The 16,063-nt window shown below is 38.8% G+C and overlaps 1 protein-coding gene across 3 annotated transcripts in view; it reads right to left on the bottom strand.

Moving 5' to 3' along the window:
• Window positions 1-16,063, bottom strand: part of ST7 (suppression of tumorigenicity 7) — a 149,498-nt gene that overhangs the window by 35,137 nt on the left and 98,298 nt on the right. For all 3 annotated transcript variants that reach the window (XR_008972507.1, XM_057412157.1, XM_057412158.1), the window contains exons 8-9: window positions 13,943-14,040; window positions 1,375-1,489 (exon numbers count right to left, since the gene is read on the bottom strand). Coding sequence is in view for 2 of the 3 variants with exons in the window: in XM_057412157.1 (XP_057268140.1) it covers window positions 1,375-1,489; window positions 13,943-14,040 (213 nt within the window). In the remaining variant the exon portion in view is untranslated. The remainder of the gene's footprint in view (window positions 1-1,374; window positions 1,490-13,942; window positions 14,041-16,063) is intronic.

The raw sequence follows: 16,063 nt of genomic DNA, 5'->3' as shown, positions 1-16,063 counted from the left end.
CCCAGAGTCATTACTGCTACTGCATGGCAGTACTCAAGGGCCTGGGTGACATTTTTATCTCTGCTTAGAATGATTCCAGAAAGAGTTTAAAACATTGTAGGCTGGACTGTTGCAGTGACTACAGTTGCCTGTAATCAGCTGCTTATTTATCTTGTGCTAAACAACTTCAGCTCTGCTACAGTCTGCTGCCAGGGTCTGAAATTCAGCAGTATGATTGTTAGTATCAAGCCAATGATTTCTTGCTAGCCTCATCAAAGTTTATCTTTTTTTCCTAATATGTTAGAAGAAAGTAGTTAGTACATACTCATTAAAAGCTTCTGCAATTTTTTTGGTATACCCTCCAAAGATTCTTTGCTCGTTAAGTACACAGGGGTCAGCACCCCAATAAACTTCTGCGCCATCCCCTTGCCACTGTTCCATGTGACAATATGGGGCCAAGTACTGGGGTTGATAACAAGCTCTAACTGTTCAGTTTTTTGGCACCCAGGCAATGCAGAAGGAAAAATTAAATGAAGAGGAGGCAGAAGCCACAGAGAAAAGAGTAGATGGAAAAAATGTCTAGTAAGACAGGAGTTGGAAAGTGGATGAAGAGATGTACCATGACCATCACTGCCCTGAAGACTGGGACAGGTAGGTAGGAGAGGCAGAAAAGTATGCAAGTTGATGAATGCTGCTCAAGAGAACTGGATTATATTCCTGTTTCTATCAAAAGTTTCTACGTAATACCAAGAAAACCCATTTAATTTAAACTAAATGAAGTATGCCAGTTGGCATTTCTTATGCCGTCCTTTCTCTGTTTGAGACCCTGGTGTCAGGAATTCAAGTTCAAAGGGGTAGAACTGAAGGCAGCAGGAAATGTGATTTGAACATAAAAAGTGATGTAATGTTGCATAAACCAATGTTTACTGAAAAATGCTGAAAATTAATGCAAAAAGTTCATCTAATCTTCTGAGCTTTCCAAGTTTTCCCATAAGACATTAAGTCTGCTACTCACTAGCCTGCTGTAAAGTTAAATCAATTAACATCTGTAAAACACTTGTATGCTAGTAAGTCAACATTCATGTCAAAGTCCACAAGGGAACTGATAATCCTTACTTCAGACAAGGTTTGAACAGCATGCAATAAAAAGTCTGCAGAACCTAACAGAACTTTTAAACATCAACAGAAAGCAAAGAGCATTGAAGAGCTGCTAGTGAGTTCCATTATGCTGTACGATGAATTATGCATGGTCTGCCAGAAAAAAATACATAATATTTAATTTTTTGAGTAAAGACTGTGTAAAAGCATCCATGAAGCTTGTGATCAAGAGTTTGACTTGGAAACATTGCTTCTGTGCTTACCATATAGAGAAAATATAAATATATATGAACTTACCATCATACTTTGCTAAAACTGCCTGGACATCTGCATATGCTTGCAGTTCCAACAAAGCCTCTAGCAGGTTTTCATGGATGTTGAACATGCTGAGCAGAGGAAACTCCTTCATCAGCTAAAATCAGTAACATAGGAAAGGGTTAGATTACTTACATGAAAAGGACTTGTTCAAAATGCACTGAAATAACCACAGCCAATTTCAAACCCCTCAGTTCCCCTGTTCTTGAGTTTTTAATTGATACTGGGTCAGGTTTCTTGACAAGACGTACTTTGCAAAAGATGTAATTATTCAAATCCAGGAACACAGCTGCCTGAATACGTAACTCTCCTTCAAGAGACTTAAGAGGCTTCTTCACAGTAAAGAAGAGTTATCTTATTGTACTGAAAAAGAATCTTCAACAATGTAGCTTCTGTGTACCAACAGTGAGTAATCCAGCACCCCTCTCATATATTAGTTGATAGACAACCTCATAAAATACATTTTAAAATAAAGAGAAGAAGCTTACATATATGCGACTATACTATAAAGTATGTGCTATTAGGATCTGTAATTACAGATACTTTAGGACACAACTGCTATTGTGGCCAATAATAAGAAGGGTAAAGTTTAACACTATAACTAAGAATCCATGTTGTATGACAAACTGAATGAAATGTGTAGTTAAAATAATCTAATCTTTTTATATGTAAGTGCCTTTACTTTACAAACTAACCCTTTGAGAGACACCAGGGATTTGTTCTTAGACATCCTCAGTTTTGGTGTCTGCATAGATTCAAATGACTGAAGCTGATACTCTATTGCATCTCCTTTTTGAAGCCACACCTACTAAGATACATCCATGGTTTTTACTGCAGAATTGGTTAAATAATATTTTTATTGTCAGAATGATTCTTTAAAGAACTGAAGCGTTGAAAGATCCTTGCTTCCTTGTGTCCTCTTTATTGTTCTTATACCTTAATATGATGTAGGTTCAGCACAAAAAGGTTCAATACTGTGTGGAGCTGATATTACTGCTGTTCTTCAGGAACTTGCAGGGAACACTATGATATACAATCTCTCCAAGATGGTTTATGAGAACAGAAATAGTGTAACAAGTGAAGTAAAGATAATGATTCAAGGTCAACCTTGCTCCATTTGAAAATAACAGGCTGGACCTGAAACATCTGTCACTTAATAAACCTACCTCTGAAGACAGAAATACAGAAACTTATGAGAATCCAAAAATTTTAATATCACAAACAGACAACGTAAACAAAACAATCCAGAAATAAGAAGGGTGGAGAGTCACCATGAACCTTAGAAAATAAGAAACAGGTAATACACTAGACCTTCTTCACTCTGTTAAGGAAGAGACCTTAACAGGTAATCTCAGATACAAAGCACAGAGAATTTCTTCCTAGCATTAACGCTCTGGCATAAGCTAATATAAGAACTATTCTGACATTAGGAGATAAGTCTGTCTAATTTGGCTCTTTGGATAGTATTTACTTTGCTGCAGTTTGAGGATTATTAAAGTATCAAAGGCAGGGATGGCAGTCCTTTGTTCAACTGATTATATAAGTTTCTGGTGCTAATCATGATTACTGAGACTAGGAGTTGAAAGAGCTCGCTGAATTTTTGATGCCAATGGCATGGGGATGGCCATCAAGCTCCTGTTTCCAACGGTAGGAGCTGAACTTGTGAAGAAGAACACAAATAAAGCTGCATAGTTTGCAGGCTTTTGCCTTCCTCCATTTTACCAAAAAACAGACCACAGGCCTTAGTGCTCCTCTAGGCAACTGGAAGGATTTGACAATAAAATAAGAAGTTTAAGTCACTGCTCATGAAAAAAAATAACTGCAGGTGAAAATTCACATAGCTGGATTCATCGGTTAGGGATCCATCATACAGCCTACTTCTCTTCATTCCTGTCCTTACTCATGATTGCATTTTTAACAGAGGGAGCTACTATTTGTCAGGAAAAAGCATGACAGAACCTCGTCCTACGTGAACAGTGATCGAAGGTTCAGAACAAACATCTTACAAAGAAACCTTTCCAAGGGATTAAGAAGATTATCCCAGCTCATTGAGAAGGAATAATGGCTGGCAGAATAAAGTTCCCTCCATCACTGAAGAAAAGGGAAGAGCAGCAATTAGTTATAGATGAATTGTGGCCAATAAAAGCTCTTACTCTAGTTTTCTGTTTCACACAGACATCACTCACTGATCATCCTTTTTTTTCTATTTTAATTAGGTTCTGTCAGAGTGATAAACCCTGCCTAAGACACCAGCAGAATAAAGGTCAGTTTTTAGACTGCCAGAACTCCAAACTGAGAAGTGTTAATAGAGGTTTCATCTGTGAAAGGTCAAATGTTAAGAAGTACAACCAGTTATTATGAACTCAGTTGATATTGTAGCTGCAAAAATAAAACACCTCCCAGTATCCACTCTGCTATTCAAACACTGACTGTGCATAAACGACAGCATGTTTGCTATTAAAAAAAAAAAGAGAGGACATGAACTCATTTCTCTGTCATTTTAAGATATAGAGTATATAGTTTTCACTGCAAATAACTTTCAGTCACAGTAAAAATTTGGTTTTTGAGAAACTTCCCAGAAAGTAAAGCTACTCAGATGGAAGAATATCACTGGGGAAATAAAACAATGACACAAAGGTTGCAACATAGGCCTGCTGAGTAGTTAGGGCAGGCCACACACTGCATCATGATGAGGAGCAAAGGAGAGAAGGCCATGAGCCTGCTCCCCTCCCTTCAGATGGTGAGTAAGGCTGGCTCATACTCTGCAGAGAGATGCAAAGATGGGCATGTTAACCCTGAACACAGTATGAAGAATGCACCCTAGAGTTCCCCAGACCTGTACAACATTGAGCTCTAATGTGGACTCCAGTTTAAGATGCACAGACCTCACTCTGCACCCAAAGATGTGACCGACTGGACTTAACGCTGAAGTGACCAGAAGCTTCCATATAGTTTGGCTTATCAATTTTAATTCTCATTATGTCTTTACTGTAACCTGACAAATGCTTTCGAGTGGCAAGCACTGCACTCCAAGAAAAGATGAAGACTCCATTACCATCTTTCTCCACACTTTGAGCTCTCAAGAGACAGCCATCAAGCTCAGCCCCCGGGATTTCTCACCACAGCTGCTATAGCTTTTCATGTGAATATTACTTAGGACTAAAAGATTCATTATCATAGAATGGTTTGGGTTGGAAGTGACCTTAAAGATCATCTAGTTCCATCCCCTCTGCCACAGTCTGGGACAATTGTAAAATTCCAGTTGGTTGGTTTCTGAGCTGGTATGAAAGAACAGTGGTTCACTGAGCAAAGCTTATTTTCATACCATATGAAACCAGATACCACATGGCTATGCATGTATCCCCTTTTTACAATATAAGGATGTTCAAACAGCTATTGAACATATCATACCAAATCTATGTTCACAAGGCTTTTACTTTAAACTTGTATTGGTCAAAAGGCCTTCTAGTGATGAAATTCAGACCCGGGGCTGGGTTAACCCACATTCTGTTCTAATTGCTCTGCATGTCTGGGGGGAAAATAGGTACATGTGTAAAAAGTGGAAGTGCTTTTCATTAAAAGATTCATTAGGTATACAGCAAATATACAGAAATGGTAGCTTTTGCAGATAATTAATAACTTTGATTTTTTTTAGATAAACAATATCTTGGGACTATAAGTTTGCAGAGAAATTCTCAAAGTAAGTCTGACACAATTGGATATCTTATCACTAGTCCTGGAAGAATCAGATTTCCAGTCTCACTCCAACCCATATTACAGGGTGCAGGTTCAAAGGCTTTGTGATGGATATGAAAACGTGATGATCACAAAAAATGCTTTACGGTACAAGGAAAGCCACATCTGATTTATTGGATCGGCAACAAGCTTTATCTCCCAGAGAACAGTTTAATGAAGAGAGCTCCCTTCCCTGAGAATATTTCAGTCACCAGCACTTTCTCATTTAGATCTAATTTTTGAAATATTTTCAAGGAATGTAGCTTTAACTGTTGCATCTGTTCTTCTCCCTGTGCTGACATTAACATCAGGCATCAATGAGCTATGATACATTATTTGTGTAGAAAACAGCTCTAAGCTACAGTTTATGACTATAACTAGACTGGACTCAAGGGAATACAGAGGTGGATAAATGAATGATATTATTTATAACCTGGTGTTGACACATTCATTCTCCATTTGCATTATGGCTGTATGCATGGTCACATATTTTATGGCCAGTGCATGCAACCATTCACTGCTGTTTGTATCTTCTCAGACAAACACATTTTAGATCAATGTATACAATTGAGGGCATTTGTAAACATGAAAAATTAATTCAACTTAAAAAGAACAACCAAAACAATACGCAAATAAGGAAAATTCAGTGCAATCAGTGAAACTGTTACAACCTTAATTCCTAGCGCATCTATTCCCACAGTGAGTATCTCAAATGGCAAAATCTGTCCCCTAAAAGAGGACTGACCGAGGCTGCCATCTTCCAGCTGCAGCTGTTTACCACCACTGAAGAATCAAGCACACATTAAGGATAGCACTGTTATTTTCACAAGAACTTCACATAACTGCTTTCTGGCATATGACTTGTAATCTGTAAGAACTGTTAACTGACAAGGGAGAAAAGGCATAACTCTAAGCCATTTCTGAGTAGAAAACCAGAAACCTCAATTTCTGTGAGCTTCATTGTCTACAGCTGAGCTTTCAGATGTCTAAGCTCTGACTGAAGATTAACCTGGGCTTGAGGCATTTGCAACATGTCCGTACATGTTGACTCTCAGACACACTAATGCTTAAGTTTTCCTCCTGGCCAGCTCACCTGGCAGGAACAGAAGCACCGTCAGCAGGCTAAGGCTGGCACACAAAAAGGCTCTATTAACAATGTCAGATGCTTAAAAGTTAGACTAACTCCTGGCCCGAAAACTGCAACTCATTCCAGCATGGTCTTTTTGTGAGTGAGATTCATGTGATATAAACAGACACTCTCATAGCTCTCATAGTTGGAGAATGATCTGAAATAAACTGGACCTACCTGAATTAAAGTTCTTCTTAATTACAGCAAAAGTAGAATTCTAATATTTAACAAACTTCCCTATATGCCGCATTCCTTTTGGCAAATAATCACTATTTTTTTTGAAAACTGCTCCACAGTTACTCTTCCACAGCTCTGAGAAGATGGGAACTAAGAAGCAAAATCTGCCAGATCCTGTTCTTTTGGAGCTTGGAAAAGATTAGCAGTAGGACCTACATATTTTCATCTGTATGTGGAATTCAGGGAATTTGACATGTCATCTAGTGGTTGAACTTCAGTGTCAGAAAAGAGACCCAGATCCAGTCTACACTAATTGTGGAATGGCACATGTATAAAATTTGCAGACATTCCATTTATTATTTGCCAAATGTGAATTTAGTCCTAGTGCTCTGTAATATTCACAGATAATACGACTTCTTTTTAATGTAGGGTTACCAATAAGTCAATAAAGTGGAAAATATCTTACTGAATATGTAAAGTCTAAGGAAATATGCTAGAACATGCAGCCTTTATGTTCTCTCTTAATTGCAGGATTAAAGCCTTTAGAGTATGACTTGAGTTCTTTAAGGAACATAATTATGAAAATGCTGTTATTCAGACTGTGTTGTAAAAATGCATGTGTTTCAGGAATTTTAAAGGCAGATGTGGAATGAAACCAGAACAGCACAAGTTGTTCCAGATGTACATTTACTACTAAAAGATCACATCACACAAAAGTAGTAACAGTGATAAATTCTAGTGTTTGTTACATCAAGGATTAGTAACTTTATAAAGCACAAGAAGAAAGTCATTACTCATAGGCCACTTCAAAAACATTACCTTCATCATCCCAAAGTACTTTTTGCAAAACTTTGCCATATTTTTAGAAGCAGGTTTTAAAATTAAATTAAAGTGAGGAAATTATCTAGTAGCTCAAAAATGAGCTAGGAGATTCCAGAGACGAAAGAACATAATTAAAGGACTGTACAAAGCCCCTGAACACAGAGTAATGCAAAAGGGCAGACAAAAAGGAGTCCAAGTTACCAGGGCACCTACCAAGACTGTGTGAACACATTCTATCTTAAGAGAATCACAATGCTGGAAGCCCTTAATTTCTATGAGAAGCATCATTAGGGACTGTAGTGATAGGACAAGGGGCAATGGGTTTAAACTTAAACAGGGGAAGTTTAGATTGGATATAAGGAAGAAGGTCTTTACTGTAAGGGTGGTGAGGCACTGGAATGGGTTGCCCAAAGAAATGATAAATGCTCCATCCCTGGCAGTGTTCAAGGCCAGGTTGGACAGAGCCTTGGGTGACATCGTTTAGTGTGAGGTGTCCCTGCCCATGACAGGGGGTGGCACTAGATGATCTTAAGGTCCTTTCCAACCTTAACTATGCTATGATTCTATGATTATTAACAGGTTTAGGTAGTAGTCATCAAATTTCTAGTTTTGGAGGGGTTTCCGCAGGATTACAGTCATGACAAAAGTGAGGCACCTGCGTCATGTGCATGTAAAAGGCATGTGTAAAAGCACCATCCAGGGACTCACAGTAGTCTCCATTTTGCTTGAGTCCATTCAAATAAGGGATGTTCCAACCTACCCCCCTGCCCTTGCCCGTAATGTGAATCTGTGACAAAACAAATCACATTTGAATATACAGACATGTTAAACTTGGCAATGTTAAACTCAGTATTTAACTCTGAAATGTTAAACACTGCCTTTATCACTTGCTCTTACTGCAGGGCTTGGGGCTCAAAACAAGAATTAACTGAAGACACTACTCTGTGGTGTAGAATGGCAAACATCACCATTCACAAAAACAGCACTCTTCTAAGATTTGTAAGATAACCCTTGGTCTCATTTAACTAGGATGTACTTTTCCTTCAGATTTTAATAAATGGTACTTTAAATAACTGCTGCAGATGTTAATAAAACTAGAACCCCACTCAAGCAGAGCAGCCTGCTTAACCCGGTCTGTGTAACACAAGCCAAATAACATAACTCGCTAATCCTTGCCTCAAGCACAAAAGTATTTGGGAGAAAGAGAGTAGCTGCAATACAAGTAGCTGCAGAAGTACGTTACTAAAGAGCTAGAGATCATTACATCTTTATTAGCAATTAGTAATCTCCTTGTTTCACACAGCTTGATTCAAGATGCAGAACACTGCCCCAGCACCTCTTACCCAAGAGGAAATCAGCAATGCACACAACGATACAGAATTGAAGAAAATATTGAACAGAAAACCTTATTCAAAGCCCAGCAAAAGAGGTTGTCAGGAAAGTATGCTAGCTTTGCAGAACCATCACACTGGCAAAAATCACTAATACCACTGGTCATAAAAAGATAAAAACCCAACCTACCCATATTGTTGAAATTGATTAGTATGGCTGAGTACCCTTTTGAAGCCTTCAAGTGACATAACCATTTTAAATGCTCAGGGCAGCCCAACTATTTAAAGAAATTATCATGCACCCCTTTGATGTCCATTTACCACTCTTACAGTAGAAGCTGCTTAGGTACTGATAATTCCCTGGTGTCTCCTGGAGCACAACTATACACTTAGAGTCTGCAGGTGGGTACCAAGATGAACACATAAATACATCTAACTGAAATATCTTAGCAAAGTTCTCAGAGCTACGTACACAGAATTAGACATCTAGATCCTCTACTGTAGTCTGAAGAGTAATTTCTCAGGAGATGTGGCTGATCCTAGAAATAAAATGTACTCTTCTGACCCTTAGAAAGCATTTTTCTTTCTATCCTTGCCCAGAACTGAGAAGAGACCCAGAAAAGTTGCTTCTCTCCCTAAACCTCACTCATCTGCAAATAAAGCTGCAAAGCATGGGGCAAGTTGCAATTCCACTGTGTCTCAGAAAAGTATACTTGTTAAGACTATAAAACAGTCATGAGGGGAGCACAGGGCTATGGGATAGGTGATAAAAGACATTCTAGAACGAGTTTCTTTCATGTTCTCTCTGACAGGGGAGCAATTAAGAGCTTCTGTTCACTCTGTCCACTAGCATGCCTTCTGCCTGCCACCATTCCCTTTCCTGAATGTACATCACCTTTCAATGAAAGCTTGTTCCACAGTGCTTCAGAACAATCCCCAGAAACTTGAATTAATTTAATAATTCACTTTCTTGCATGGTACATTTGCACCTGGATATTCCAGTAACCCAATGGAGGGAAATACTGTGTCATTTCTCCTAAACTCAGTAGAGCAGTGACTGATCCAGCTGTCCACAAAGTACAGAGGGAAGTGCCTTTGCGCACCCTCCATATCCTCTTGTTTTTCAATCAATAAAAAAAACACAGAACACAAGCCCTGTACACCTGCGTTTTCTGCCATTGAAATGGTGAGGGAATCTTCAAAGAGCAGACAGAGAGCAGCTGGTTCAAAAGGCTACCTTTGCTGGTCAGCGTGTAGCTACTTGGCTTGCAACGCTGTCCACCGTAAAGATTCAACACAAAGGTATACTGGGGATTCCCCACAGCCATCATTAAGGCCTTTCACCTCTGCATACACCAAATTTGCCAATGTCATTTAGAACAAACTTGTTTAAATCCTTTTAACATACTCAGCACAACAAATAAAACAACCAGCACTGTAGTCTTTCTCCTCAGGGACAGTAAAAGAGATCTAGTTCCCTCACAGACTGTATCATGCATGCTCTGTAGAAACAGGAATAAAACCGGAGTAACTCTGTTGACTGGAGTTCTTCCAACAATACACTAATCAAAATGAGATCACAAGTGAACTCAATATATACAAATAGTGACAGCTGCTGGTTTCTATAGCAAAATATAGTAAATAATCATCATCACAAAATACAAGCAAAAGCAACACCTATTTATGATGCAATTACATGCTTTCATGAAAATTTCAGGTTCATAATTCTCATCAACTCAACTCAACTAGATGACATCCAAGCAGCCAAGCTAGCAACAAAATACTATCTCAAAATTAATCACAGAAGCAACAGAAATTCCTACCCTATTTTTTTAAATTTAAAAAACCCTGGGTTTAAACAGTTTTAAATAAACTGGTTTTAAATATAGCATCACAGAATCATAGAATAGTTAGGGTTGGAAAGGACTTTAAGATCATCTAGTTCCAACCCCCCTGCCATGGGCAGGGACACCGCACTCTAAACCATGCCACCCAAGGCTCTGTCCAAACAGGCCTTGAACACTGCCAGGGATGGAGCATTCACAACTTCCTTGGGCAACCCATTCCAGTGCCTCACCACCCTCATAGTAAAGAACTTCCTCCTCATATCCATCCTAAAATTCCCCTGTTTAAGTTTGAACCTGTTACCCCTTGTCCTATCACTACAGTCTCTAAGGAAGAGTCCATCCCCAGCATCCTTGTAGGCCCCCTTCAGATACTGGAAGGCTGCTATGAGGTCTCCACGCAGACTTCTCTTCTCCAGGCTGAACAGCCCCAACTTTCTCAGCCTGTCTTCATACGGGAGGTGCTCCAGTCCCCTGATCATCCTCATGGCCCTTCTCTGGATTTGTTCCAACAGTTCCATGTCCTTCTTATGTTGCGGACACCAGAAATATCTTCAATATAGTATTAAAATACGATTTTCTTATCAGCAGTGTATATAACCATAACACAAACACAAAAAAAAAACCTACAACCATAAAATCAAAACCTTATCTAAGTCACCAACAACTCATTTTTTTTCCATTAAGGTGTTTTAAGCAGGATCTCAGTCTTTTCTTATATAAAATTCAAGTAAGACAATCTAATCCATCAGTAATATCCTCAAGATGGCCTCATATATGCAATGAATTAAACACTCTGAAATACTTTATTTTTTCAAAGTGGCAAAGACTCACTACATCCCAATATTTCCCAGATGGTGTCATGAACCTCTTAACACTTCATTTCCATCTTGTTCCATGTCTTGAGAAACCTGTTTTCAATCTTTGAAACACAAACAGGGCCTCCACCCTCTGTCCCCTGATGCTAGATTCAGCAGTCCCCAGCCAACATGTTCTTCATATTTTTTTTTAGGGTGAATAAATTCATCTCCTCCCTCATCAATCACACAGAAACATTCAATGACATATTCGTGTTGTTCAAACTTTTTCATAAGTGTATTATTTACATCTTCTATAAAGAAATGGAGGATACGCATTCATCAGAAATAAGTAGCTCCAAGTCAGTCTAAGCAAAGCATCTGCAAAGCTGACTTGACCCCACTCTTGCTCCCAGTGTACTGGAGTTGTGACCTAGAGATATTGCTGCTTTTACATGCCATCTAGAGACCTGCTAATTCTCAGCTCTGCTTGCTCACAATGAAGAGCTCTAGAGGTATCTAAATTCAGTTCTGAGAATTTGGCTTATTGTCTGCGTGTGGAAAAATACAGAATACACTGATCAGAGCTGAAGCTCTGGAACCTGAAATTCTATCTTTATACCTCCTTTGTCCTGCATCCAGTCCTTTCATTTTAGTAAAACATTCCTATTGATAAGATCATTTTCTGTCCTTCGAATGTCTCACAAATGATGACTCTGGCTCCCTGTTTTTTGAGATCCACATTATACCTAAATTCAACCATACATAATTTTCTTTCTAGTGACAAAATGAGCCATTCATTAACATCAAAACTTTCTGGGTCTCACTTGCATATGAAATCTAGGACTTTCCCTAGAGGGACCACCCAAGTTCTCTGAATCCAGTGCTCTGCATACAGAATTAACCACACATACTGACATCAGCAGAAGAAGGCTTCACGGAGTATTTTTTCCACATAGCCCTATCAACAAATCACAAAACATATCCAGCAGCCCATAGTTAGCTCCAGAAGTTAACATAATTATGATCTGTGACATTTGAATGTTAAATTTAAAATTTTATCTTTCTTGTATATTAATGCCAGAACTTAGAATTCCAGCGTTTGTCCCTGAACATCTCAGTATTTGTCCCAGAGTGCCTGTGCAACAAAATTCATGAAGAATCAGTAGAGCTTGTTGGACCAAAACCAACATCTTTGAAATCAACATTGTCCCATCTGACCGCAAGACTGCTAAAACAGGTCGTTCTTCCTCATCCCTCTTTCTCACACTCCTAGCTGTACATGGCTGGGTTTTCAACAAGTTCTTTTTCAGCACCTCTGTCTGGGGTATCTAGCCTAGGGAGTGAGAGCTGTGTACCTGAAAAACCCCCGATAGAGACAGGAAACAAAGTTACTCACCACTTGCCATCTGGTAGATTATTTAGGAGGAGGACCTGCATTACTATGATGATCTCTGCTCAATGTTTTCAAGAAACATTCCTGAGTGCCCCGGTTCCAGGAGAAGATGCTGGGTGCTGGATTCTAAGCTTGCAGACTTACATGCCCTATTGCCACTGATGTAAGCACCTCAGCACCAGAGAAAGTCACTTGCCTTTTTACACTAAAATTCCCACTGACTTGCAGTGAGAACTTCCCTTTTCACTAGGCAAGTTTCAGGACCATTCATCTGAGCTGCATAAAGCACATTTTACAGGTGCTTCATTATGGTCTGGGACTCCATTTTGTGCCTTTAAAATCTAGGTCCTTCAGCTTAATTTGTAGAACTCTACCTTCTGCTAGATTCATCTCTACCTCACTTTTGTGGGAACTAGAAAACCAAGTGTAAGAAAGGAGGACACAGGAAACGGGTAAGCAGTTCTACCATCATCTGTTCTGAGTTCTAGGACTCCATTCCTCCTTCTGTCACAGATGTCTTAGTTCAGGTGAGGCAAGTCACTGCCTCAAAGAACTTTGTTCTTAATCTGCATCCAAGGGATCTCACTTGAAGAAATGCTAGGCATTTGCAGCTCTATCTAAACTTGAGCATTTTACACACCTGAAAAACATACAGTGCCTTATGTGGCAGGGGCCCCTCCTGCCATCCCCAAAATAGATACTGTTTGGTGTTTCAAATTTGTAGCTTTGTAGCTTACTGACTTAAGACTACCACGGTAGCTCCCCTGCCTGTAGAACAGGGATATAGTAGAACAGGGATATAGCCATGCTGCATCTCAGAGGGAAACTAGTTCATTATATATTAATTACTTGGGCTGGACTTCTCAGTAATAGGTTTTGCATGAATAAATAACTCTGTCCTTGGGTGTGAACAGTGTAATATAAATAAGGCACAGAGCCAAACTGCAGCTTTGGAAGGAGCAAACAGAATACCTAAGACCTGTTTATTAAGTTAGCAGCATTCATAACATGCTTCAGAAAAAATGTTAGGAACTTCATGATCAACAATAAAAGACTGTACTCCACTGCACATGTACCAGAATAGGAAAGACAGTCTGTATGGACAACTGTCAATCTGGTATTTTATGACTTCATAGTATTACTTTGGTAGCCTAGCAAATAAATGATCTTTTAGCTTAATCTTTATGTATATTATCCACACAAAATTACTATCAGCAGTGCTCCGTGCAGCATGAATGGATGTTAACTTGTAAAACAAATGTGTATGATTTCTAGCCACTATTATCTAAATATCACATGCGAAACAAATCCAAACTCACATCTCTCATCATTTTCACTGCTTCCCTGGTCCTTCCCAGCTTTCTTGCACACATTGCCAGCCTCCTCTTAATATAAACTAACACATTGGTGTCCCTTCCTGTATAAGAGGAAAAAGAAACAGTATTAAGACAAAAAAATTAAAAACAAAGGTTCATTTAATATTCCAGTACAAAATGAAACACAGTTTTCTTGCCATTTTTTATTAGCTATCATCAATGCTGTCACAATAATTTTAATAAAAAATTACCAAATTCTACTGATTTAATGTGACATAACATCACTGAAATCAGTGGAATTACTCCAGATATTCAATGGTATAAATAAGGAACCATGTGTTGGAGTTACACCTATGACATAAAAGCAGATCTGAAGGTACAGAGAAAGCTGCAGGTTATAGACCATCAAGTAATCAAGCAAGGCAAGGAGAACCCCTATGAAGTTAACACTGGCACAAAACTCTGTGGTCACACACAGCATTAAATGACTTACCCATTCATATACATGGATAAGACAAGAGCATCCATGAAAATGCACATTATATCCAGCTTTTTTTTTTTTTTTAACTCATGATGTACGTGCTTGTTAATAGGAGAGGCAGCAAAACAAATCCTTATCCTCTAACAGTCTTTTTCTTAATGATTAGAAGAAAGTAAGTATACCCTGAACTTTCTGTTTACAAAGCCTTTACTTGTTGCTCAATTACCATCTTCAAATTTCTCACTTTGCTAGTTACGGATAGCAAAGTAACACATTCCAGATATAACAGTCCTATGTGCTGGAAGATGCCCTACCAGCAAAGAGAACATAAACTAAACAGCTGCAATAATTGTTATCTTGGAGAATTCTTATTTGTTTCATTTCTCATTCTCTTCCCTGTAATTCCAATCTGAAATCCTAACATGCTTCTGGACCATCAGGAAATAAGCAGACAGCTAATCATCTATAAAATTACCTTATTGTGAAAATGTAAGATCTTTGTTTATAGCATGCAGTCTGCAAAGATTTTAGTCTGTTCCTAACATTTTCAAGTCTGTCATAATAAGAACAAGATGTACACTAAAAAGTTCCAAGTTCCTACAAATTGTTTTAAAACTGTGATTACAAGTTTCAGTCAGGTTAAGAAGCAGATTGAAAGGTTTGACTTTAGAAGCAAAGTAAGTATGAGAGCGAAGGAATTTCTTTAGCTTATGCAATTCCTTGTATCTGTATTGACTTCTGTTGATTTAAAAAACAATTTATTAGCTACATCTGTTTTAACATGTTTATGTAGTGAAACTAAGAAGGTATACATTTATGTATACATATATTATACATTACTGACTGATGGCTTTGCTTCATGAGCGAAGATTTGGGAAGGGCTTTAACCATGCTTACTACAGGCACGATGACCAAGGGCATGTGGGATATGCAAATCTGGTTGGAAAAAAAGGCTGCTTAGGCAATCAGGAAGTGTCCGACCAGGACTGTCATCTCCTGTGCAATCTCGAGCTACCCATGTGCTGGTCCACCTGCATGCAAGGCTGGATCTGCAGCTTCCCATGCACCTTGTCACCTACTGTTTCGACCCTCGCCTGTCCATTACAGACAAGTGAGAGTGAGCCCTTCCAGCCTGTGCAGTGGATTTTATAGGTGAGGCGCAGCTTGTGCAGAACTGGCCTCACCCTTTACACCTGAGTTTTAACTCCCACGGCCTAGTTAGCTAGGATGGTGACAGCAAAGTCCACAGGTTGCAGCTTTTGTAAGAGTGTCCTTCTCTTCGATGGAAGACCATACAAGACTAGGCGAGCTCCATTATATACTATGTAGTGAAACTAAGAGGTATACATTTCAGGCCATGCTTCTTTTCAGTCTTTTCAGTCAGAATGGTCAAAATTTACTCACTATGAAATCAAGACAACATTTCAGGCCAAAATTTTCAGAGGTGAGTAATGATTTAGGGTGCCTAACATTGGCCACCTTAAAAAGAAGATTGCCCATGCTTTCTGTAAACTAGCACCTTTTGAAAAAGGCTAAGTTGGGTAGTCAAAGTCATTATTTACTCTTAAAATTCATGGTCTAATGTAAAATACTGTATGAAGGAGATGAACATGTAAATAAACAGAAATATAGAGTAATATGCT

The sequence above is a fragment of the Pezoporus wallicus genome, unplaced genomic scaffold, assembly GCF_028554395.1.
Source record: "Pezoporus wallicus isolate ANWC-B61680 ecotype Strahan unplaced genomic scaffold, APGP_CSIRO_Pwel_v1 contig_3858, whole genome shotgun sequence".
NCBI classification, from domain to species: domain Eukaryota; kingdom Metazoa; phylum Chordata; class Aves; order Psittaciformes; family Psittacidae; genus Pezoporus; species Pezoporus wallicus.
Note: the sequence above shows the minus strand (reverse complement) of the source record. Positions and strands in the feature narration are given on the sequence as shown.